The sequence below is a fragment of the Suricata suricatta genome, chromosome 6 (genome assembly GCF_006229205.1).
Source record: "Suricata suricatta isolate VVHF042 chromosome 6, meerkat_22Aug2017_6uvM2_HiC, whole genome shotgun sequence".
NCBI lineage: Eukaryota > Metazoa > Chordata > Mammalia > Carnivora > Herpestidae > Suricata > Suricata suricatta.
In genome coordinates, this window is record NC_043705.1 from 85,232,906 (window position 1) to 85,259,608 (window position 26,703).

General features: G+C 40.3%; 1 protein-coding gene across 1 annotated transcript in view; it reads right to left on the bottom strand.

Annotated features, from left to right (window-relative positions):
- Positions 1-496: 496 nt before the first annotated feature.
- The window catches only part of FAF2 (Fas associated factor family member 2), a 73,715-nt gene continuing 47,508 nt past the window's right edge, over positions 497-26,703 (bottom strand). The window contains exons 3-11 of the mRNA XM_029942812.1: positions 19,327-19,461; positions 17,532-17,608; positions 14,873-15,011; positions 13,204-13,289; positions 13,007-13,098; positions 10,957-11,134; positions 9,567-9,738; positions 8,734-8,877; positions 497-3,775 (exon numbers count right to left, since the gene is read on the bottom strand). Of these exons, the coding sequence (XP_029798672.1) occupies positions 3,593-3,775; positions 8,734-8,877; positions 9,567-9,738; positions 10,957-11,134; positions 13,007-13,098; positions 13,204-13,289; positions 14,873-15,011; positions 17,532-17,608; positions 19,327-19,461 (1,206 nt within the window). The 3' untranslated portion in view covers positions 497-3,592. The remainder of the gene's footprint in view (positions 3,776-8,733; positions 8,878-9,566; positions 9,739-10,956; positions 11,135-13,006; positions 13,099-13,203; positions 13,290-14,872; positions 15,012-17,531; positions 17,609-19,326; positions 19,462-26,703) is intronic.

The window sequence follows — 26,703 nt, forward strand, 5'->3', positions numbered from 1 at the left end:
TAGATCAAAGGGGACTCTTCTTTAGGAATTCATTCGCAAGGACGTAGGTCTGTTCTAGCAGGTGACATCCTTTATGAAACTGAGTTACAACTGCAAGACAATATTCCTTCAAACCACACTCCCCCATGGAGAAAGGGAACAATGACACATATGGTGGACCCTTCATATACATTTGATTTAATCTACAAACCCATCCCAAGACAGATGGTGTTAACTTCATTTACAGTTGGGGGAAAGGAAGGAACTTGTTTGAAGTCAGAAAAGCCCAAATTTCAGCCCATTATCTATCTGTCCCTCCTACCTATCCACACTAAGTTGCCTCTTTTCACTGGAAAACACTACTGATTTATGTTAATTCCTTGCTTCTCTTTGATTCTCCCTTGCTTTTCAGCAGTGCAGTATCCTGTTCCCATCCCCACGGTTCCCCAAACTTTCCTTCATGAACACGGGAAAATATCTACCACATGTCAGAAAGACCCACAACTTGTTATGAGACTTTTGTTATAAAACATTTAATGTTAACCTACAATACAATGTAAACTTGTATGAAAAAAATTTAAAGTACACTAGATTTCTTCAGTAAATTATCACATTAACTATTCAGGTGCAGTACAAGTTGGGGCACTGCATCCTTTGTGGATGGATTTCCTGTTGCTGCATTCCTCACAAGTCCTAAAAAAGCCAGTGGTAAAGTGGAGCTCCTTGTTCAAGCACCAGATAATACTCCCCTGATTTTGCATTCTGGGGGTTATCACTCCTTCCCACAGTCATTTTCTGAAACTCTTTCCTTGGCCTTGGCACCATTAGCAATTTTCATAAAGACTGCTCAGTTGAAGATTCTATGTTTTTTTTTTTTTTTTAAAGAGATAAATATTCTCCTCTGGCCATTTTTTTTTTTTTTAATCCAACCATCATAGTGGAAGCAAGCAAGGACAAAGTATTTGCTGCAGGAAATTCTGCAGAAGTGGAGGAAAAAACCAGAAGGGCCCCACTGAGGCTGCAGAAATTCAACTGACTTCAACTGGATGTCTTTGCTTGGCCATTTCCCATGGTCATTCAGCTGAATCTACTTCAGTTTTGGGAGTGCAGAACAAAACTTGAAACAAGTATTTTTGTTAGGTTGATGACGTGCCATTTGAAAAACAGCAGAAATAACCCAAAGGTGATTTGGAAACGAGCAAATGCTTGCGATCATCAGCTTCTCAGTGTTTTCTCCCTTGCAGGTCCCACCGAGTTCCCAGAGGTCCTTGGGAGTAACATACAGATTGTGCTGACTTGCAGTGATAAAATGTGCATCCTTCATGGAGGAGGAAGGGAGATGGCACCAGGCAGCAGCCCTAGGGTTAGCAAGGAGACACGAATGGGGTCTGGGCAAAGCAGGCCTGTTTCAACATGGACTAGGAAGGAACATGTGCTTCAGATAAAACCTCTTGAAATCTCAAGTAAATGAGCAGGCAATCCAAGAGCTGTACCGACAGACTTTTTCTTAATACTCTGGCATCTGACCTCCTTCTCTGAACAAGTTTTGAAAGGGCAAGAGGCATAAAGTGCACATTGTAGAAGAAGATGCAGACTGAGTTAAGTAAACAGATTTACAACTTTCCAAAGAAGTATAGGCAAGACAGTAGGCCCAACCTAGAGAAGGTCCTTAATACCCTCCTCTCCTGTGTAAGGCTAGGGAAACAGCTGTGAATTTGACAGGGAGGCTCTGAGTTAAATGAAAAAATTCCTCTTTTGCATGGTTGTCAGCAGGAAGCAGACTTCACACAGAGCCGAGTGGAGATTATGGTCTATCCTGGTATACACTCCAGATACATTTTATGCCAACAGTCAAGATAGTGATCTCCCACTCATCTGCCCTTGAGGCAGCAGGAAACAAAGAGGAATAATACGCAGCTAGGAGCAGAATTAAGTTTTCCTATAGATGGGTGTTCTAGACACCTGTGCCAAGGCCACTGGGAAATTCCCAGGATCCCCAGGTGCTCTGTATGAGGCTCCTTACCCTGTCCCGTGGTGTTTATCCCAAACACTAAGGGCTGCAGAGAACAGAAGCCATGTCACTGCTACCTGAAAGAGTGGCCCTTAGATTTTAGGTTAAGCAAGAGAGATAGCCTTTGGAGACTGCAAATCTACCAGGTTATGCTTTATTCTGATATGAACCCCAGCCTCACAGCATGCTAGGAACTCCAGTTACTTTGGTAGCTTGCTGTGTTATGAGTCTGCACCAGTCTAGCTGTAGAACACTTTGGAATATTTGCCAGCTCATGCTGGCATCTGTTAATACATGGCCTGACCCATGTACCCATTACTAGAAATTCAACCACAGAAGAGACATCCAGAGGTTAAAAAACCCTATTACTTAAACACAGCAATAGAGGGAGAGGATTAAAAACTGCCTCCAGCAGGTGGCTGCATTAGAAACTGAAATGTGCCTTCCAACAATTTGGAAGTTCAGGAGTTTGGTCTTGGCTCCTGTCAAGGTCTCTAGTTCTATCTTTAAACCACCACCACCCTCCCACTGAGAAAGGCAGGGCCTTCTCATGGGGTTCTGCTGGTTCTACCATAGGCCCTGCTCATCCTTCAGGAAGGCACCAAGCTTGGCAATTCAGGAAAGCTCAGGGGTGGGGAGGAAGAGCATGCATGTATCAGAAGAGGAATGAAAAGCTGCTATCCTTTGCTTCAGATCCCATAATAGCCACCTGGTACAGATTCCAAGGGAAAGCTGCAGTCATGTGTATGGGTGAGTATATATGGGAGTTCACACCACATATATGGGTATATCTGTCTATACATAGCTTTTGCAGGACAATGAACCCATATCTCCTCCCAATACTCTAAGTGGGGCGCCCAGGTGGCAAGAAAGGACAGCAAAAGTTGGACCAAAATGAACCACCTCTCTGGGAATGTAGAGGGACAATGGCAGAAATAAGCACAAACCAGCCCAGGGCACCTTTATTATACTCTTGTGGGCTAAGGAGCCCAGGGCATGAACTCTTGGGCTTAAGAATTGGCTCTTTATCAAATAAAGTTAAGGGGAAAAAAAAAAAACACCTATGTCAGTCTCATTCCTTTGGTCATTACAAAGCAACAGAAAACATTTAAAAGTAATTTATAAATGGTGGGAAGTTCAAGGAACATCTCTGTTTTGTGCCTTCTCTTCCCTCTCTTCTCCGGTGATGGGAGAAGCAAGTCCTCAAGAGATGCTGCAGTAGCTGGATGGGAGGTTTTTTCACTTTTATTTTCCATAAAAGCATGGATGAACGAGAACTGGTGAGCATGTCCCCTTCCCCAGCTGGGACAATGACTGGGTTGGAGGTGAAGAGTCTCCTTTCGTTGGAAGGTGCGTGGTGCAGAGGCAGGAGGAAGGGCGGGCTTGACGGCGGGAACATTCATTGCTGACCTCGCGCGCACACACACAGGTGGTGACTCTTTTAGGCAGCTTGGTTTCTGATCCTTCCTTAGGATGCAGCAGTCTTTTAAAAAAAATATTGTATTATAATAATAATAATATGAATTTCTCTCTCTTGTTTTTTTGTTTTTGTTTTTCCGTTTCTTTTAGGGATTAGGGTAGGCGGGGAGTGGAAGAAAACTGTCATTCATCTGTAAGGTCCTGAACAAAGAGAACCTCTGTGTGGCTGAGTCCGGCCTCCTGCAGCGTGGGTGGGTTGGGCCACTCCTCTGAAGGGATGCAGGGCAGCACCCGCCGGGGAAAATTGGCTTCAATCTGAAATTTTTCTGGGCTTTCTTTCAAGGAGAATAAGAAGTCGTGGATTACCTGGAGACCATACAGGAAAAGGGTAGTGAGAAAAAGACAAAGATATGCAACACAGCTGTGCAATCAAATATCCCCCCTAGCTCTCTCCAGGATGACTCTGAGATATGAAGTAATCACATTACACTGGAATTCTATTGTGAGGTCCTTTCATTTCACACAGCAAATACGCGGGGCAGCTTTTTTAAGAGATTACACAGCCAATGCTAGGCCTACTTCTGGATTGATTCATGTTTGGTTTTTTTTTGACATGTCTCATATAAAGCTAACAAACTTTTACTTAGAAATAATCAGAGAGGTGCCTGGGTGACTCAGTTGGTGAAGCGTAGGACTCCTGATTTCGGCTGAGGTCATGAGATTAAGCCCTGCGGTTGGGAGCTGCTTGGGGTTCTCTCTTTCCCTCTCTGTCACTCCTCTGTGTTCTTGTGCTTCTTGCTCTCAAAATAAATAAATAAGCTTAAAAAATAATCAGAGACATGCCTGGGTGGCTCAGTCGGTTAAACATCCAACATTGGCTCAGGTCATGATCTCACAGTTCGTGGGTTCGAGCCCTGCATCCAACTCTGAGCTAACAGCGTGGAGCCTGCCTCAGATCCTCTGTCTCCCTCTCTGCCCCTTCCCTGTGTACATGCCCATTCTTTCTCTCTCAAAAATAAACATTAAAAAAAAAATCAGAGTTACAGAACAGTCAGAAGTACAGAATTTTCTTCTTTGAACCAGCTGAGAACTGCCAACCTGATGTCCCATCACCACCAAAATACTTGTGTATGTCTTATAAACCACACTCCAGCCCTCAAAAAAACAGGACATTTAACTGGCACATTACTGTTGTTAACATAATATATATGTATTATTAAAGGTTTCAAGTTTTGCTAGTTGCCTTTAATAGCAAATGCATCAAGTTTCAAATTATGTGTTCCATTTCACTGTCACATCTTCTAAGCCTTCTCCATTGGTCTGGAACAAATCCTGTCTTCCCTAGACTTTCATGACCCGGACACTTCTACAGATTACTGGTCACTTATTCTGCAGAATGTCTCTCGGTGTGTTTGCCTGATGTTTACCCACGAGTAGTTCCAGGTGTGCTCTTTGGCAGGTGTGTGACAGAAATGCTGCCCGTGTTCTACTGAACGCATACTATGCAACTGGAACACAATGCCAATCTTTCCCAGTGCCTAAAATGTGCGTTCACATCACCTCACTATGGTGGTGATTGCCTCTCCACTGTCCAAATTCTTCTTCTCTCCTTTGTAATTAAAGAAATTCTGTGGGGAGGTACTATGAAACTAGAGACATATTGTTCTCAAACTTTCAACTTATTTATTTTTACTAACATAGAATCATGATTCCTACTTTATTTAAGAAGTTATAACATTAAATATCTATTTTAATGTTCAAATTGTTCTAGATGGAGACAGAAGGAGCCCAATCAAGATGGCTCCTGTGTCTCTGTGGCAAGTCGCAACATTTTTTTGACTAATTTCTTGCCTTCTGGCACAGGGTATTCCAGGCTGATCTTGTATTTTCCTGCCCCAGCTCTGGAATCAGCCATTTCTCCAAAAAGCCCTGGTTCTTCTTAATGGACAATGGTATTTAAGAGTCATGATCCAGGTGCTCGGCATGCTCATTGCTATTGGGTGTTCCTACTCCTAAGCATTCTCTGTGTACAAAACTAGAGAATATGTGAATATACATATACACATTGAAGTCTGTATTTCTCTATATGTACACAGAAAACCACACGTTCACTTCCCCCTCCTTATCCAGTTCTGGCTTTAACACCCCACCCCACCACAGGCCACTCAGGCTCTGACTTCTGTGCACTCCTGTCCCCACACATGGACTCTCTCTTAATTTGGTCAAAATCTGACATCCTCCACGTGGACCTGTCCTTTGAGAATGCCCTCTTCACCCTGCACTGGTCCTGATAAAATAAAGGTAAATTCTTAATGAGAAGTAACGTGACATAAAAAAAAACACACTACTAAAACCTAAAACGTGAGGTACCTATGGAATAGGCCACCTTTGTCTTTCCCAGTCTCTCGATGCCACACATCAAGAACAGGCACACTGGAACCACTCTATGGCCCACTTTATCTCGCATGCTACTTCTACCAAAAAGTCTATAGGATGTGTTGTGGAGGGCACGGCTAACCTCTTTCTTTCAGGTCAAAGATCAGAAACACAACATTCAAGTTACTCTATTTTGAGGGAGGTTACCTCCCATAAGTTTGTTCCCCTCTTTGTGAAGCAGTCCTTTCTTCATTTGTTTTAAACTGACCTCTTTAGAGCTTTTAAGAGGCTACATACTCCATACATTCATACATACTCCAGAATTTAAGGAGTAAATCCATGCTCTTCTCTAAATCCATTCATGATTTTATAAACTCATATTTTAATCTATCAAACTCAGTCATTTTCCGTTCTTGTCTCTCTTTGCAATCACTCTTCTTATCTTGAGATGCATCAAACATGCACCAAGTATTGTTGGTATGAACAAAACATGGGCTTTAAAGAAGGGTGAAACAATATTTTGTTTCCTTTTCAATCTTGCTTGAAAATACTCAACACTGGTACAAAATTGGCATTTTCTGTTTATCACTGTGACAATGGACATCACCTCCAAGGTTGCTTTCGGTTCTAATGGATAGAAAAACAAATCCTGAGTATAATTTGGATTCTAACATGCATTCATTTAACAGAAAGTCAGCTGCCACTTTTCTGCCCACTCATGAGACCTGGAGATTTTTCTACAGTTTATCCTTTTTTATCTTAGCATTTTACTACTATTAAGAGCTGAGCTTCAGGCAAATAGAGTATTTCACTGAACATTTCACTCTTTGAGATTATTTATGAAAGGCAAAGCTCACAGGAAGATCAGACAAAGTCTGCAAGAGCACAAAAACACTATAAATCATTACTCAGTTACATGTTAAAAACTCTACAAATGTTAAATTAAAGGCCCAGACCACCACCACACTTCTTTACACTTCTTCCCCATCTCTGAGTCTTGTCCCCACTTATGACCAAGTATTTCTCTCAGGCTGAGGTTACTGTTGTTCTTTTTAAAAAATAACTTTTACTGAGCACCTATTTAAGAGTCTTTAAGGATTCAATAGTTAAAAATGGGTTGGTTCCCCTTCTACCAGAAGCCTATTATTCTGTTCCAAAATTCTAACAAATTTTCCTCCAAAACTCTCAAGAGTTAATTTTTGTTAGATTTTTCACAAACACAATGAGAGTTTGAGGATTAGAAGCTCCACAGGGTTCAGGTGTACTACAATGTGAAACTGCTCATGAGCACGGTTACAAGCTAAAATCCGTAAGCAAATCAGCAGTCAGGAAACACATCAAGGGAAGGGAATGAACATTTATTAACTGCTACCTACTACACAGTATGTACCATGTGAGGCTCACTCATGTTATCCCAATTTAAAAATAAAAAGTTAGAGATGTGAGCACCTTCCTTCAATATAAATAAATGCATAAATGAGAGATAAATAAGTAAAATGAGAGAGCTGCTCACTTTTCTCTCTCCAGGATGCCTCACAACTTTTTACCCTGCATTAGCAGAGTCTTACATTCCCTACTGGCCATAAGCTCCATGAATTCGAGAACCATGTCTCACTCATCTGTATAACCCTTAGAGTGTCTAGCATAGGGACGGAGAGATCTTCACTTCAGTTTAAAGTTATTGGAGGGCAGACTAGATTTCCACCTAACCAATGAGATATCTGAGGCCCTGTAAAATATTCTGCAACTTGTCCAATGTTCTTTACTTAAACAGGAGAAGTGATAAATATGCTACCCAGGCTCACTTGACTACAATGCATCCTCATTTGTTACATAGTTTATTTTCGACTACTTTGAGTGATCAAGGAAATGTACATAATCTACTGTAGCTGGTAAATAAATCTGGAAAGGCAACATAACAACTCTCAATATAAACAGGAACTTCCTTTTGGTTATAAAAACCAAAAACCACAGTTAGCCTTTGAGTGCTTACCAAAAGCCAGGCACAATGTTGAGCTCTTTACGTATGACCTTAATTCTAACAACAATCTTATTAGAGAGTACCTATTATCATACCCATTTTATAGATGAAGAAATTAAATCAATGAAGTACACTGACCAAGAAAACATTCTCTCTAATCTGAGAAGAATGAAAATTTCCAGGGTGCCTGGGGTGACTCATGACTCAGTCAGTTAAGCATCCGACTTTGGCTCAGGTCATGATCTCACAGTTTGTGAGTTTGAGCCCTGTGTCAGGCTCTGTGCTGACAGCTCAGACGCCTGAGGCCTGCTTCAGATTCTGTGTCTCCCTCTCTCTCTGCCCCTCCCCTGCTCGCGCTCCGTCTCTCTTTCTGTCTCTCAAAAATAAACAAACATTTAAAAAATTTATTTTTAAAAGAATGAATATTTGATCCTCATTCTGTGAGACTCTAAGAGTCTCTGCTTTTAACTATTTCCCTGTCAAATAACAAACACTATTTATCTTTACATACCAAATATACAACTTTGTGGGGCTTCTTGTGGACTAAATGGACAGAAAAGGGAGAGTGACGACTGCATGCAAACTGTACATGTATTTACATTCAGATGTGTAAGGTCAGTGGAGACAGAGTGAGGGGTTCTAGTGGGATTCTGAAGCCAATGTGAGCTAAGCAGCATGGAAGAGCCTCCCACCTCAATTATACAAGTCTTCTGTAGAGCTTCTCGGTAAGGTACACTTCTTAGCAGAGCTCAAACATGATGAAAGAAAACCGTAATACCTGCTCTGAGTTGGCAGCTAGAACTGAAGGAACCTAACGGCTCATGGCACTCTTCTCTCTGCCCCACCCCTTCCTTCCCTGTTCTTCAGAGCAGCAGATACACCAACAACACTCTCAAGAGTCCTTAAAAGTTTCCAGATCGATAGCGCAGACCCTACATACACTTTACACAACGTAGGCAGCCCTTACTGTTAGAGACTGTGAGAAGTGGAATCGTCTCTCTACTCGAGAATCATTGGGTAATTTGAAAATGATCTTGACACTTTCAGGGTCATCAGGGGAAGGCTCCGGGGGCAGGCACTCCAACTTCCTTTCCTTTTCCTCTTGTAAATTCTGTACAGACACAAAGCAAAGTTGAGGCTATGGCTCCAATACAGAAAATAGAAACAGCAAAACTATCACTATGTGGTTTACCGTGAGGCCAGAAGAAAAATGACTAATATCTAAGAAAAACTTCTTGGTAAAAGTCAGAAACACCCAAATTCAAAGTAGGATTGCATCACATGTATTATTTATTAACTGTATTAGGGCATTTATCTATCCAAAGAAAGGCTAAAAAAAAATGGCTAAATGGCTGTAATCATGTGGTAATACAGGATGAAAGAAGATCATGAATAAAATGTCAAATTAGCTAACACTGGGGCTAAAAAATAAAAACTACCGTAAATTAACTGCATTTTGACAGCTTGTTATCCATTTATGCTTACTTTTCATGGAACAGAGTTTTTTTTGCCTTTTACTCACTGTTGTTTTTGTTTTCATAAACAAAAAGATTTTTAAAACTACTTTTTGTGAAAACGTAGTAAATATAAAAATGACAAAAAGAGGGTAGCTGGCTGGCTCAGTCGGTAGAGCAAGCAACTCTTGATCATGAGTTCAAGCCCCACACTGGACGTAGAACTTACTTTAATAAATGGCAAGGAGAATTAAAACACCCACAAATCCCATCATTTTCTGGGTTTTTTTCCTTCCATACTTGAGACCACTTTGGGAAGCATAAGGAGTAAAGACTGGTTCATTACCCGCCGACGTCTCTCCTCTGCCAACTTCTGCTGTTGCACTTCCTCCTCCTTCCGCCGTTTCCGCTCCCGCTCCTCCCTTTTCTTTCTTTCTTTCTCCTGGTCAGCCCTGAGAGAGGCCAGGTAGGCCTCATCCTGCTGTTGTCTCAGCACCTGGGTCTGGTTTCGTTCTTCCCTGTGGCCAAATCAAAAGCACAGAAGGAAAAGAACAATCTGTTTTTTCTTATATTGAAATTTTTGGGGGGTAAAAAGGTGATAATCTTGGCAGATGAGTATTTCATACTACCATAAAGGATTCCAAAGCTGAGCACGGCAGAATCTGAACAAGCCATTTCTTTCCCCAGTTTAATTTGGCAATAAACGACTGTCAAGCTTTTCCTTTCAACTTCACAATTAAAACTATCCCGTTCTTCAAGGGGCGCCTGGGTGGCTCAGTCAGTTAAGCGTCCAACTTCAGCTCAGGTCATGATCTCGTGGTTCGTGGGTTCGAGCCCGCTGACGGGCTCTGTGCTGACAGCTAGATGAGAGCCTGGAGCCTGTCTTCGGATTGTGTGTCTTCCCCTCTCTCTCTGACCCTCCCCTGCTCACGCTGTCTCTCTCTCAAAAATAAAAATAAAACACTAAAAAAAACCCCACAACTATCTTGCTCCTCAATTCTAACAAAAGAAACAGTATTACTGTTGAAAAGCAATCAATAAGATCATGTTTTACAGGTAAATACCCTTTTGAGTAATTGCATTTTTGTATTATGTTACTTTCATAAAACCAAAAACCACATCGTGGATCTCATAAGTTTCAGAAAATGGAGAAATATCTTGTTCAGAATTCTACTAACTAAAGAGAAAATACTATAACATTCTGCTGTATTTTCTATTTCCTCACCAATAAACTGTTTATGTATGTATATGGAGGGGAGAGAGACAGGAAGAGAGAGAGAGAGGGAGGGAGAAGGTCTATAAAATTAAAAGAAAATATACCGGAATATTAAAAGTTGTGGTACGATTATGGGTAATTTTAAATTTCTTTGTTGTGCTTTTCTGTGTTTTCAAAATCTTCTACAATTAACATACGCTACTTATGTAATGGAGGGAAGAATTTTAACAATCCCACATATTTTATATTTAAGCTCTTTATATCATGGTTCAGCTATTCTAAATGACAGGACATATATATTCTTGAGCACAGACCCTTGTCTTTATTTTGATTCACATCTCCAGAAACAGATGATCTGATGGGAGAATTATTTAGGTCAAAGTACGTAAGTATTTTAGTACTAAATGGACAAGGTTTTCAAAGCTGCCTAAGATAGAGACGTCAGGATCTGTGGAGCCCTGGGTCAGCCACCAAATTTACAGCTGGCCTCTGCCTGTTCCAGAGAGGAACTCCTCTGTACCTTTCAAGGCGCTCTGACACCAGGTAAGTCTGGTTTGCATCCATGATAAACGTCAGCTGGTTAATGAGGTCATCGGGCTGGATGAGGCCTTCTAGTCGTCCTACCACAGTCATCCTCCGATCCTTCAGCATAATCATGGCCAGGAATGGATAGGTGTTCTCTCTTAAAGCCTGTGACACTGATACAAAGAAGAGCCAACAGATCAAGGGTAGCCTAGGGATGAACCAGATCAGCTCTTAGATTTTCCATAATGAGCAAGAGAGAACTGTTTTAATTCTACCAAAGAAAGAAAGCAAGAGTCATTTATTCTCTGCATACCGTTTTTCCCCTCCTAGTTTCTTAATCTTTGTTGTTGTTGTTGTATTTTCTTGTCCCTATTTCCAGGTAATCTGATTAGAATAGGGCAGGCTTTTATGGTGGGGGTGGTTGTCATGAAGATGCTAGGGAAGACTGCAGAGGTCAAGGTCAGTGTCTTTTTGATAGGTGGGAAAGGATCTATAAAGAATCTGGCTACTGCTGAGCATAATTTTTCTCTATGTTGGTATCAAGCCTAAAGCAAATAAAGCTGCAAACCTCAGCTTTATACTACTGGTGATCAACTATCATCTTCTGCCTTTTCTTCCTTTCATTCAATCCCTTCCTTATTCCTTTTCTCACATCTCCCCACCTCACCTTCAATCAAAAGAGCTAGTTTTTCTGTTCCAAAGGAGTTTAGAAAGTTGGTCTTCCAGGGGTGCCTGCGTGGCTCAGTCAGTTGAATGTCCAACTTCAGCTCAGGTCATGATCTCACAGTTTGTGAGTTCAAGCCCCACGCTGGGCTCTGTGCTGGCAGCTCAGAGCCTGAAGCCTGCTTCGGATTCTGTTGTCTCCCTCTCTCTCTGCCCCTCCTGACTCCTGCTGAGTCTCTCTCTCTCTTTCTCTCTCTCTCTCTCTCAAAAATAAATAAAACATTAAAAAAAAAAGTTTGTCTTCCAAATAACCAATAATTTTACCATAAGAGTTTTATTTATATTTTTCTTAAGGTTTGAAAGAGATTTTATAAGCATCTGTAAAAAAAATATCCTTAGTCTCTAAGTCCCCATTCTCAGAGCCATATTAGAATGGCAAAACACACACTGTAGCAATTTATCAGAGGTTTAAAAACCAATTAAAGATTCAGATTCTAAAATGTAGGCAAAACATCTTTGATTCTTAGGATCTAGCACAGTGCCTGGTGTTCTAGTATATATTCAAAAGTTGCTGAACAGAAGCAACAATAAAGTAACTACATTTTTCTTCACTGGATGCCTTTATATGCTATACTGACTTCTAAAAATACTTCTCTCCATCTCCATGTAAGAGTTACTGGCAACAAAGATCTGAACTTTCTGAATCCCTATCAGTACTCAAGGTACTCAAACAACTCACTTACTATATAAGAAGCTCTGTTAAAACTGCTGCTGATGAGAGTAAACTCCTCCCTAAGAAGCCATTTAGATTAAAGGCAAGTTTCTGGATAGAAGGAGGTGTTTTTAAAAATAAAGCAGGTCTTGGGGCACCTGGATGGCTCAGTCAGTTAAGCAGTTATGTGTTCAATTTCAGCTCAGGTCATGATCTCAAGGTGTGTGTTTAAGCCCCACATCAGGCTCTCTGCTGTCAGTGCAGGCCTGCTGCGGATCCTCTGTCTCCCTCACCCTCTGGCCTACTCCTGCTCACACACGTGCTCTCTCAAAACTAAACAAGAAAACATTATGAATGAATGAATGAATGAAATAAAAGAGACCCTGGCAATGGTTACTTGTAAATAATGGGTTAAGAGTCTGAGAGACCCAAGCTTGCTACCTAACTATATCATCTGGCCAGTGGCTTAAACTCTCTGAGTCTCTTTCCTAAACCATAGAGATAATACAACCCCCACCTCAGGACTACTGAGAGGATTAAATAAGATATGTATAAATAGCAACACGCATCATGTCTACCACAAAATAATCATGCAATAAATAGCATGTTTTTCCACATTATTCCAAAGACAGCTCAGCAATCTCAATGACGAAAAAGAAAAACAACTTACCCCTGTATCCCTCAGGTTTATTTGTGGAGCATGCCCAGAAGAGCATCCTAGTGTTTATTAGGGAAATAACTTCAGGTGCACAGAGTGTGTTGCTGTGGATAGGAATGAAAATAACACGAGAAGAACCTGCTTACTACAAAATATCAGCAAAAAACACAAAAACACAAAAACAAAAAACAAACGATAGATCTACTTACCGACAGAACTCATCAGAGTCCTGGTGATCATCTCCATGAAGATAAACCAAAAGAAAGCGAAGCTCTCGCTTGGCATCATTAAGTGCCTGTAGGAAACAGATGATCACCAATTACTATGATGACTGTGCCTTGAGCTTTTAATTAGGCTAAGGGAAAAGGAGAAATGAGGGAAAAAAGGTGAACACGAAATCAGATTCCTGGGCTCCTACCTTCACACCCCTGGCATTTTTCTCCCTACAGAAAGTCCATGCTAACAAGCTTTAATGAAAAGGTTTTAGTGTTGTTAGGATTTAAACTGTATTAGGCACATGACAGTAGACAGGCTGACAAAGAAAGGTCCCAACAAATCACAGAAAAGTCAGCTGTTCCCACAGTCTAAAGGAAGATTAAAAACAGAAGAATCTGACCACATGAAAAGGGAGGTGAGAATTTTGCCACTTTACAGCTATATCTTTGTACATAAAAAATACTGCAGAGGTGAGACTGATCCCAGGCTACATACCAAGCAGGCACAAGAGACTCGGGGACCCAAATGCATTCTAAAGAGAACAGGATTTAAAAGATCTTCAAAGACAAGGCTAATGTCCAAGATTCCTGTGTATGCTTTTTCATTTGCTTAATCCTGAGCACATTACAATTCGATTAAGATTTCCTGAATGACCAGTGGCAGTCTACCCTCAGGATCATAGCAAAGAGAGTGCAGGAGATGTACCCATCTCATTCACATCTGCATCTCTAGCACTGAGCACACTGCCCAGGCATATAGTAGGTGCTTAATGCTTCTTGAGTAGGGTAGTAGCAGAGCCCCTGAGGAGACTAGAGAAAAAGCCAATAGGACAGACTCAAAGCAGGAATCAAGAAAAGCATTTTCCTCTTTCAACAGATAGATTCAGGAATTCTGGAGGCTGCAGAATAGAACCATCCTTTGGGCTATGTTCACAGTGTTATTTCTGTATTTTTCTCTGGCAAACTAGAGATATGCCTAACACCCAGAGAAGTCTTGATTTTCACCCTGAGAGGTAACAGTCAATGGTCTGTGTTGGGTTGAATGAGATGTGCTGCCTTAATGGTATGGTCTATGCCCTTATTCAATTCTGTGAGGGATCAAAGACAACTTGGGCTTTGCCTTCAAGGGGATTACTGTCTGCTATAGGTGATAAAACACAAATATAAACAACCATAATACAAGGAAGAATGTGAAAATGCTTTAAGTTTTCAAAAAAGCTATGAAAGCACAAAAGGGAAGATCACTATTTTAGACTGCAAGGTAGGCCAGGACAGGGCACATCAATCAGAAAGGATATAAGAAAGGAGTGATATGACCTAGCTGAAGGATAGGCAAGCTTCCATTTAGCAAAAATGTGAGGAAGGCATTCCAGGTAGAGGGAAAAGCAAAAGCAAAGGCACAGAGGTGAAAAAGTACAGAGTATGTTCAGGAAATGGTTTAGCTAGAACCTAGGGTATGCAGAAATAAGTTATATAGGAAAAACCTCCAAAGGAGGTTGGGATTAGATCAAGTAGGGTTGGCTTTTTTCCTCCCCCCATAAGCAGTGAAGAGGTATTTAAGGTTCTTGAGTAAAAGAATGACATGATCAGTGCTGGGCTATGCTTTCCTTTGTGGATAGAACAGTATCAATGAATTGGCATCTATAGGGTTTGTGGCACTGACCTGGCTGTACGTTCCCTGGTAGAAGACAGGGTGTGCCCTCCCATATTTCTCTTCAAAAGAGTGCATAAATGAAACAATGTCCCCAACGGGGTCAGTGACCCGGCTGCGAGGGTCAGGCCGTATAAAACGAAGAGCAAACCTGGGGAGGAAGCAATAAATAAATATCACATGAATCGGCTTACTGTAGTGCATATGGAGTGGGCCAGTTTGTAAAGATTCCTACAACAGAGCCAGAGGCATGGCAGCAAAAGGAGGTGAACGGTCTGAGTGGACCGTCAAACCTGAGAGGATAGTCTGGCTCAAAAGGTGCAACGCAGCAAGTGTTGTTCCACTGCCTGTTCAAGACAAATGCAAACTACTGGATTATATATTCCAACACTGGTTAAACAAATCTGGTATGCTTTTTGCAGAAAAATTCAGGACTAGAAAAATTGGGAAAGCAAGACACAGTCCAAAAAGATCACAGGTCAGGCTGTGCTCCCAAATTTCCTACAATGGCACTAATAAGGTAGCCACATATGGCTAAATTTAAAGTTAACTAAATGAAATATAATTTAAAATTCAGCTCCTCAGTTTTGCCACATTAAGTACTCAATAGTACTCAACAGTCATACATGGTTAGTGGCTTCCACACTAAACAGTGCAGATACAGAACGTTTCCATTACCACAGAAAGTTCTATTGGATAGCAGAGCTCTAGAATAGAGCTCTGTCTCTTTCTGGTTGTCCTACTTGCCTTTCCCTCTCCTTTCTGCCATCCTGGGATTTTGAATTTTTAGTGCATACTCCCAAGCCATTCAAATTATGGTCAGGCTTCAACCCTGAACTTGTGGTCATGATTTACTTGCTTTTCAAGGGGGCAAGTAAAATCCTGCTCAATGATTTATGGTTGATGGCATCCAGGAAGGAAGTTATAAAACTGATCTAGAGTACACTGGTAGATTTGGAGACCAGGTAGCTATTGTCAAGTTAACGGGGATACCACACATCTGTTTCTAAAGAGCCTATCTTATCATAGTTGTATAGCACCATTTATTTAGCCTTTGGGTTTCCACAGAAGGCAATGGACAGGGTTTTGATAAGTCAATGTGCTACATAACATTAAACAAGTTGCTTGGATGATACAGTTGCATTGAAATTAGTCACACATGCCATGCAAATTTTTTTCCAAGGAAAGCAAACAATATTCACAGATTTTCAGCACAGAAAAGGCGACTAAACTATGACATTTTCCTTACCAAATCTTGAGCCAATTCCTTAGGCCCTCAAATTCCCCATGTGTATACAATTTCACTTGGAATTTCTCCTGAGTAATCAAATCAAATTCACTGACACAAACATTCCAGAGCAAATTAAAAACAAATGTAAGGAGTTGTATATATGTAAGGGAGTTGTTAAAAATCCTTTAAAAGATTGATGTTTTGATAACTTTCTCTGAAATTACGTATTTAGGGCTATCTTATTCATTTTTAAAGTATTCATTATTTTGATGAATGGATGGATAAAGGTTGTAACTTTTTAAATCATAATATATTCCCATGGTCTACGTAATTCAGGACAATCAGCTTTTAAACAAATAGATATCTCAATTCAGTCTTCGTTATGATTTTAACAGTTTATGTGTGTCCATTCTCAAATAAAACAGGATGGAAAGAGTACCAACTGATTAACTGGTAACCAATAAGAACTCTGCTAAAGCAAAAGAAGCCATTAAGCAGGCAGACTCGTAAAACACCAACTAGTCTTATCTGATTCTTGCACTTCTACACCTGCTGGGTCCTCACCTCCAGCCTCTGCCCTTAGAGCAAGGCAAGGCTACTCCATGTATCAGGGGAAGCACAGGTTGCCCTGTATGCAAGGCTCAGACCAGATATTCCAGGTCCATCTGTTAGCCTGGATGCCCATAAAACATTTTAGTAGTTCCCCATAAAGCCTAGGTGTGGGTTCATTCACTACTCAGTTCTAGACCAGATGCCCCACGACTAATGCCACAAACGTGGGCCCCGTTGACATTTTGTAGGCCTGGCCTCTGTCTCCCAGTGCTCGACTCTCTGAATGGCACATGAAGGAAGCGAGAAGAAAAGTGAAAGTGTAAAGCAAGGGGGTATATATGGAAGGGGTCCAGGGCCAGCACTCTACAGGCTGTCAGGACAGAGGAGAATGTATAGGAGTGTCTAGAGAGGTAAAAGTGTTGTGGGAGGATGTAGAGAAAATGGGTAATCTCAGAGCAAGAATATTTGTTGGGATTGTGAGTAGTCAGATAAAGTTAGATGGTTTAGGGTAAAAGTTACAAGGGGTGTGAAGCTGGTAGATAATGGTGGTTAGCAAGAAAAGGCTGTGAAGATTCACTAGGGAATGTAAAGGTGACAAACATCATGGGAAGAGGGAGGATAACGATAAATGTAGGTAGACTGATCTTGAGAACAACAGGCAAGACTTTACAGGGTTACTTTAAAACAGTTCCATTCACAGTATCTGTTATGTTTGAACAATTTAAAATATTGTCATACTACAGCAGAAGAGTGTTCTGAAAAGAGCATCAATCTGATAATCAACTGGCAAGTCAAAACTGACAAAGCATATACCTTACTATTCTGGTCTATGTTTCAGCTCCAAAGTCTACCCTATTTCTACTAACACATAAATACAAATGTACATACCTAAATATATCAAGTATTGTGTAATAGGTAAACCGGAATGGAAGCATTATCAAGTAATAACCCCATCCAAGCAGCCCCTGAAATTCCAAAAACAAAGTTAGACACCATTCACCCTGCAGATGGCTAGTTCAAATTTTCACTCTTTCTTTGTTCTTCTACATGACTCCTCCCTCTTCAATACAGTTCCCTCTTCCGGGCCACATCATCTTTCTTAAAGACCTACTGGCTTTCATCTCACAACATCATATTTTTCTTTTACATAATCTTTGTATTAAAAATCTGCTAAAGTGCTTCAATATTTTTTCTGCAACTATTTATATTGTCAAATTCAATTACAAGTTTGTCTCCCTAAATCATGAGTATTCATTCTTTCCTTTTTAAATTTACACATTAAAATATGGTACACAAAAATAACAATAACCAAAATTACTACTTTGGACATTTGTATATAAATGATAAATAATTACATAAACCACAATTATAAATCCCCATATGGCCGTTAATCTTAGTAATAATACTAATTATAGTTTTAGCAATGTTGATTATTGCTGTTATTATTAACTAGAATTATGTAGGGGCTCCATCATTTACAAAACATTTCTTATATGTCACATTTTGTTAGCCTGAGACCCTCCGTCTATGGCCAGGGAGCTCTGGAGCCCCATGGGTGACATAAAGGTCCCAAACATGGAGTCAAGCCCAAAATAAATGGAGGAAACATTAGACATATACATAATTTCTTGAGTCATGTAACTGCTCTAGGAATTTGTTTTCTTCCACCTCAGAATATGCCAAAACAACTACTCAGAAGCTACATTTTTAAAATGTCAAGTATTCCATAAAAAAAGTAGGATGGGGCACCTGGTTGGCTCAGTCAGTGGAGCATGTGACTCTTGACTTCAGGGTTCTGGGTTTGAGCCCCATGGTCAGTGTGGAGAATGCTTAAAAACAAAATCTTAAAAATAAGTGTGATAATGGAGTCAATTCTAACTGCTGCAAGATTAAAGAGTATGCTTCTTGGAATTCTAAATCCAAATGTAAAGAGTTGAGTGTAATTCCAAGAGTAAGAAGAAAAACTCCAAGAAGTTCTCTTGAGCTCCTCATCAACATACATATCTGACTTTCCTTATTAGACTATGAGAACAATCCCACGGGGGAGGACTGGCTCTTATTCATATCTGGATCCCAAACAGCAAAATACCAGATACACTGGTATTTTAAATGAACCACTATCACCTCTCCAGCTACTAGTCCATCAAAAAGAATTCCAAAGATATGGACAAAGCTCCCATAAAGATTCCAAGTAACTTCCCTAGAAGTAGCTTACACTTAAGTAAAATGAAGCAACAAAGAACCCAGTAAACATTTTAACTTAAAATGTGGTCATTAAGTGGTAGCGTGTACAACTCGTGATCTCATGGTTGTGAGTTTGAGCTCCACCTGGGTGTAGAGATTACTTAAAAAATATAAAATCTTTTTTTTTTAAGTGAAATATCTCTTGAACATGTAGCAAATATTTTTAGACATGTAAATAAACTGTATACTCAAACCAAGGTGCACAAAACCCTTTAAATAACTAACAAAGATAAAAAAAAAAAAAAGATAGTTACCATATCAATTCATTGAAGAATCAAGTGAAGATGATAAATCCAATATATCTACCAAGGAGCCAGGTCTACCTAACAGGTTTACATTTTGAATATTTCCTTTGCTCTATCATACAGCGATCAACATAACCTAGTAAATGGACTTATAAAACAAACAAGGGGGAAATTCCAGCTACAAAATAACTTGCCCTTGGTTGTGGTCGTGAGACAACATAGCTGTAGATCCTGTGGTCAGCTGTATTGACTTGCAGGGGTCGGGATGGAGGTGGGTTGAAAACACTTGGTACACCCTCTTGTTCATTCAATCGGTCCTGTACAGCAGCCTGAGAAGAAAAAAAGAGCAGCAATAGTTTCAGGGGCGCCTGGGGGGCTCAGTGGGTTAAGCATCCGACTTCGGCTCAGGTCATGATCCCGCAGTCCATGGGTTCGAGCCCTGCATCTGGCTCTGTGCTGACATCTCAGAGCCTGGATCCTGCTTCGAATTCTGGGTCTCCCTCTCTCTCTGCCCCTCCCTGCTTATGCTCTGTCTCTCTCTCATAAATAAATAAACGTTTAAAAAATAAAAAGTTTCAGTGATGCTCAAATCAATCCAAAACAAACACCACTGCTTAGTGTTTCAAAACAGATTACATGATGAGCATATGTTAACAGACCTTTAACTTGCTAAGCTGGGAGGCAATGTGTGGTGATGGCTCCATGTTCACAGTAGAGGAGACCAAGAAATTTGTCCGAAAGCTCCACTAATGTAGTAAACACAATTGCTTTTATTCAGACGGTATGTGTTATTTAGAGTGGCTGGGATCCAAGGTGCTTCACTGTGTGAAGGAAAGCCACCCACAAAGAATACAATGTAGAAGGTGCCCCTATAGCTCTGTGATGGAGCTATCCTGATGAGCAGTGTTTGGTGGAGGGCTTGGCTTTGGAACAGAAACTGAGGTCTGAATCTTAGCTCCACCACTCCTAATAGTCACTTGGCTTATGAGCCTCAGTTTCCTCATATGCAAAAAGAAGGAACAGTATTTCTCAGGGTTAATCTGAAAATGTAGTAAGATGTCCATACATAAAGATCCTAATATAATTCCTGATAGAGGATATTCAGTAAAAAGCCTTATTCTCTTATTAACTCTGCCCCAGAAAATAGGTATTTGTCCCAGTGTAGTAAAAAATTTGAGCCTGCCCAAAAAGAGATCTGGTCTTTGGCTCTGGACTCTGGGAGATAATCTATACCTGATAGGAGTATCTTTGTTACCAGCTCTTAGGGACTGTCACCCCAGAAAGACCAACCATGTGGCTTAGGGTACAGACTGTGGGTAATGCAGTATTAGTTGACCTGGAGACTGAGTTCAATTGTAGGCAATCAGTCAAAACAATTCATGGCTATGTAACAAAGACCCGATGAAAACTCTGGACACTGAAGCTGAGGTGAGCTTCGCTGACTGGCAATACTTCATGCATAATGTCACAAATCTTTGCCAGGAGGGTAATGCATCCTGATTGCAGGAAAGAGGAATACTGAAGCTTTGTGTTTAGAACTCAAGATTCTGCCTTATAGGTCTCTTCCTTTAGCTGATTTGAGTCTATATCCTTTCCATATAGTAAACTGTAACAATGAGTTTAACAGCTTTTAGTGAACTCTTCTAGTGAATTATCAAACCTGAGAGTGATTTTGGAAATTCCTGAAACTACAGTTGCTGTAAGAAATGAGGACTTGTGTGTTCTCTAACCATGATAGTTGGCTTTAAATTCTGCAGTGTGGCCAATGCCAGGTAGTTCTCTAAATTGTCATATTCTCAAGTATCAAGGCACAATTTGATGTGGAAAGAACAGTCCATCAACAAATGATGCTGGGATAACTGGATACTGACATGAGAAAGAATGAACTTGAACTCCTAAATCACATTATATACACAAATTAACTAAAAACACATCAAAGACCTAAACATAAGTGCTAAATATAAAACTCTTAAAAGAAGACTTAGGTGAAAATCTTCATGACCTTGGATTAGGCAATTATTCCTTAGATATGATGATAATAGCACAAACAACAGAAGAAAAATATTAGATAAACTGGACTTCCATCAAAATTGAAAACGCCTGGGGTGCGTGGCTGGCTCAGCTAGCAAAGCATGTTAACTCTTGAACTCAGGGCTGTGAGTTCAAGCCCCACATTGGGCATGGAGCTTACTTAAACAAAACAAAACAAAACAAACTGAAAATCTAACGACACTATCGAGAGAGTCAAAAGACAACCCACAGGAGAAAAGATATACAAATCATATATCTTGTAAGAGTGTAGCATCTAGAATATATTAAGAACCCTTACAACTCCACATCAAAAAGAACCCAATTTAAAAATGGGCAAAGGAACTGAACAGACGCTTGTCAAAGATGATTTACAAACAACCCCAAAAAGCACATGAAAAGATGCTCTATCATCAGTAGCCATTAGAAAAATGCAAATCAAAATCACAACTATGTCACACCCACTAACAGGCTATCATATAAAAGACAGATATTACAAATTTTGGTGAGGATGTAGAAAAATTGGACTCCTTATACACTACTACTGGAATGTAAAATAGCATAGCTTCTTTGGAAATAGTCTGGCAGTTATTCCAAAAGATTCAACACAGAGTGGTCATAGGAGTCAGCGATTCTTCTCCTAGGTATACACCCAAGAGAAATGAAAATATACATCTCCACAAAAACTTGTACACTAAAGTTCACTGCAACATTACTGGTAATAGATGAAAGTGGGAATAGTCCAAGAGTTTATCAACTAATGAATGGATGAAGATACTGTGGTATATTCATACAAGGGAATATGATTTGACAATAAAAGGGGTGAAGTACTGATACACACTATGACATGGATAGATATTGAAAACAATGTGCTAAGTGAAATAAGCCAGACATAAAAGGACAAATACTGTCTGATGCCACTTATATGAGGTATCCAAAATAGTCAAATTTTATAAAGACAAAATGTGGAATTGTGGTTACCAGAGGCAGGGAAAGGGGATAATGGGAAATAATTGTTTAATGGGTAAAGAGTTTCAGTTTGGGATGATGAAAAAATTCTGAAAACAGATAGTGGTAATGGCTGCACAATAATGTAATGTACTTAATGCAATAACACTGTAAACTTAAAATGATTAAAATGGTAAACTTTTGCAATCCCTATCAAAATAACACGAGCATTCTTCACAGAGCTAGAATAAAAAATCTTTTTTTTTGGATGGAACCAGAAAAGACCCCGAAAAGCCAAAGCAATCCTGAAAAAAGAAAAGTGAAGCTGGAGGCATCACAATGCCACACTTCAAGCTGTATTACACAGCTGGAATCATCACGACAGTATGGCACTGGAACAAACACAGATTCTCAGATCAATGGAACAGAATAGAGAACCCAGAAGTGGACCCAAAAACGTATGGCCAACTAATCTTTGACAAAGCAGGAAAGAATATCCAATGGAATAAAGACACTCTCTTCAGCAAGTTGGTGCTAGGAAAACTGGACAGCAACATGCAGAAAAATGAACCTGGACCACTCTCTTTCACCATACACAAAGATAAACTCAAAATGGATGAAAGACCTAAATGTAAGACAGGAAGCCATCAAAATCCTCAAGGAGAAAGCAGGCAGAAACCTCTTTGACCTTGGCCGCAGGAACTTTTTACTCAACATGTCTCTGGAGGCAAGGGTAACAAAAACAAAACTGTACTATTGAGACCTCATCAAAATAAAAGGCTTCTTCATAGCGAAGGAAATAATCAGCAAGCCCAAAAGCAACCAACAGAATGGGAGAAGATATCTGCAAATGACATATAGATAAAGGGTTAGTATCCAAAATCTATAAAGAACTTACAACTCAACAACCAAAAAACAAATAAACCAGTGAAGAAATGGGCAAAAGAGATGAAGAGACACTTCTACGAAGAAGACATCCAATGGCAAAAAGACACATGAAGAAATGCTCAACGTCACTCATCATCAGGGAAATACAAATCAAAACCACAATGAGATACCACCTCAGACATATCAGAATGGCTAACATTAACAACTCAGGCACCAGTGATGTTGGCGAGGATGTGGAGAAAAAGGATCTCTTTTGCACTACCGGTGGGAATGTAAGCTGATGCAGCCACTCTGGAAAACAGTATGGACGTTCCTCAAAAAAGTGAAAAAAATAGAACTACCCTAAGACCCAGCAATTGCACTACTAGGTTTTGACCCAAAGGACACAGGTGTGCTGTTTTGAAGGGGCACATGCACCACCATGTTTACAGCACTGCTATCAACAATAGCCGAAGTATGGAAAGAGCCCAAATATCCACTGATAAATGAATGAATAGAAAAGATGTGGTATATATACACAATGGAGTATTACTTGGCAATCAAAAAGAATGAAATCTTGCCGTTTGCAACTACGTGGATGGAGCGAGAGGGTATAAGTGAACTTAGAGAAAGACAAATGTATGACTTCACTCATATGAGAAATTTAAGATACTAAACAGATGAACATCAGGAAAGGGAAGCAAAAAGAATATAAAAACAGGGAAGGGGACAAAACATAAGAGACTCTTAAATATAGACAACAGAAGGTTGTTGGAGAGGTTGTGAGGGGAGGAAGGTCTAAATGGGTAAGGGCATTAAAGATTCCACTCCTGAAATCATTGTTGCATGTTGCCAACTTGGAAGTAAATTAAACAATAAGTAAATTTTTTTAAAAAGGTAAACTTCTATGTTATATATATTTTGCAACACACACCACAAAAAGGCATGCAGTATTGATACACGCTACAACATGGATGAACCTTGAAAATATTATGTTAAGTAAAAGAAGCCAGTCACAAAAGATCACATACTATGATTCCATTCATATGAAAGTCCAGAAAAGGGAAATGTATAAATGGAAAGTAGATTAGCAGTTGCTTAGAGGCAGGGAGGGATAGAAGCCTCTAAGCAACTACTAAGGGAGGGTAATAGCTAAAGGGCATGGATTCTTTTTGAGGGGGTAATGTTCTCAATATTCTAAAACATTTTTGAGAAAATATTTTAAAACTGATAGGGGTAATGGCTTCACAACTCTGTGAATATACGAAAAACTACTGAATTTCGCATTTGAAATCGGTGAATTGTTTGGTATGTGAATAACGTATCAATAATAAAGCTGTTCATTTAAAACCCATGACTAACAGCAATGATTGTCAGTTATAAATTAGAGCTTCCAGGCAAAAATTAGAATCTGAAAACTTGTATTTGCCACTGTAAACTTGACAATTTCCTAATACCTTTTAATCATTTTTATTGTTTTTTGCATTTATTTATTTTTGAGAGACAGAGTGCATGAGTAGGGGAGGGGCAGAGAGACAGGGAGACACAGAATCCAAAGCAGGCTCCAGGCTCTGAGCTGTCAGCACAGAACCTGATGCTGGGGAGGAGGGGCGCCTGGGTGGCTGAGTCAGTTAGGTCATGATCTCGTGTCTGTCAGTTTGAGCCCTGGCGTCAGGCTCTGTGCTGACAACGTGGAGCCTAGAACCTGCTTCAGATTCTGTGTCTCCCTCTCTCTCAGCCCCTCCCCTGTTCACGCTGTTTCTCTCTCACAAACTAATAAATAAACATTTATAAAAACTTAAAAAAAAAATAAGAGCCTTTCTGATGATTTTGGTGGTGCTATTAATACATGAAATTATGTATATAGTAAAGTGCAACAATATTTGGCATATCTGTATTAATTCAGTAAACAATATTTTCCAAAAATGAACGCCTGAAGTTATGACATCAAATTGTTATGCCCAGATCACAATATCGTCCCCCCAAAACCAGAGACGACCAGGGAGACCGAGTCACGCATGCAAAAGCAAAGGGCTTTATTATGGGCTTAAGTTCGCTGGGCTTAAGCTAGGGCTCACAGACTTTACCAGCAAGTGCTGAGAGCCCTGAACAAGGGCTGAGCAGGGTTTTTTGGGTTTTGGGAAGGGGGAGTTACAGGAAATTGAGACACAGGTACAGCAATTCAATCATCATATAACCGCATTGGCAGTAACTCTAACCATACACATTGTTTAGAGTGTTCAGTTACTTTTGGCAGGACCCAATCACAACATTTAGAGTATCTTTGAAAATAACCAATTACAGAGTGGACCCAGGACCCCCACGTAGGGTGTAACTAGCCTTAAGCAATTAGTGATTATCTGTAGCTTCTATCTCTAGGCCCACCCTTAGGAATGTTAAGCATTTTAGCTGGCCGCTTCTGATTGGATGTTACTAGGGTGGTCCCTGGTTGAGCAATCTGTGCCCTTTTATTGTCTAATGATTCAGAGAAACCGACACTTAGGCCGCCAAGGTCAGAGGGGAAACTTGAAGCCTGTCATGGAGTCAGTTTGGTTCAGACCTGTGTCCTTTCAAAATGACAGTCAAAAATCCTCAAAAAGTAAAATACACATCAACCACTTTTCAGCAGCACCTTGCAGGGAGGGAAATGACAAAGGAAATGCGAAGCCCAAGACAGTGAAGGAGAGACCAGATGCAGTCTTAACACAGATGGAGTCAAGTTCACCGCGAAGCCAACTGCCATGTTGGGAGGATACTCAAGCAGTCCTATAGAGCGTTTCACATGGCGAGGAACTGAGAGCCTCGTGCCTTGCTATTTGTGTCTGGGTTTCCTCTAAACTGGCACTTGTGGTTTGGCTTTCTAGAGAAGATAACAATACCTAGAGAAGTAATGAGAGGAGAAAGCAAGTAGCAGACACGAGATAGCTCATCTGATAGCTGCTGCCACCGCCAATTGCATTTCTGACTCATGATGGCCTTTAAGTGACATTTTATTCTTGGGAAACAGGTGTGGGGGAAATTCAGTAGCAAAAAGGACTAAGGGTATCCCTAAGGTACCCAGGATCTATTTAGGAATAGATCTTAAAAGTTTTCATCACAAAAAAAAAAAAGGTCTGTAACTATGTATGTTGACAGAAACTAACCAGACTTACTGTGGTGATCATTTTGCAATATATAAAAATACTCAATCATTATGTTGTGCACCTGAAACTAATAATCTTATATGTCAATTATACCTCAAAAAAACCCGCATTTTTCTAAGTTTATTATTTTGAGAGAGAGAGCATCAGAGGGGCAGAGAGAGAAAGACAGAGAATCCCAAGCACCCATCCAGGTAGCCTAATAAGAAACATTTTTAATTAAAACAAATAAAAACTAAGGCTAGACCTCAAAAGAAGAAGTGAAGAAAAGTGATGCCTCTCAGAAAATCGTGTGTGAAATTGTCTACTAACTACATTAAAAAGACCATTCATGGGGTGCCTGGATGGCTCAGCCAGTTCAGCACCCGACTCCTGACTTCAGTTCAGGTCATGATCTAATGGTTGGTGACTGTTGTAACCGACCTCAGGGTCGCGTTACTTCACTGAGTACCTGTTTCATCTGCCCCGACCAGCAGGGTGGAGAGGAGAATCGTCTCGGGTCTTTTTCCTGAGGGAGGGAGAGAAAAAGGGGGCAGGAGAGGGAGACGCAGAGAGTAAAGACAGAACTCACAGTTCTCCGATCAGGCA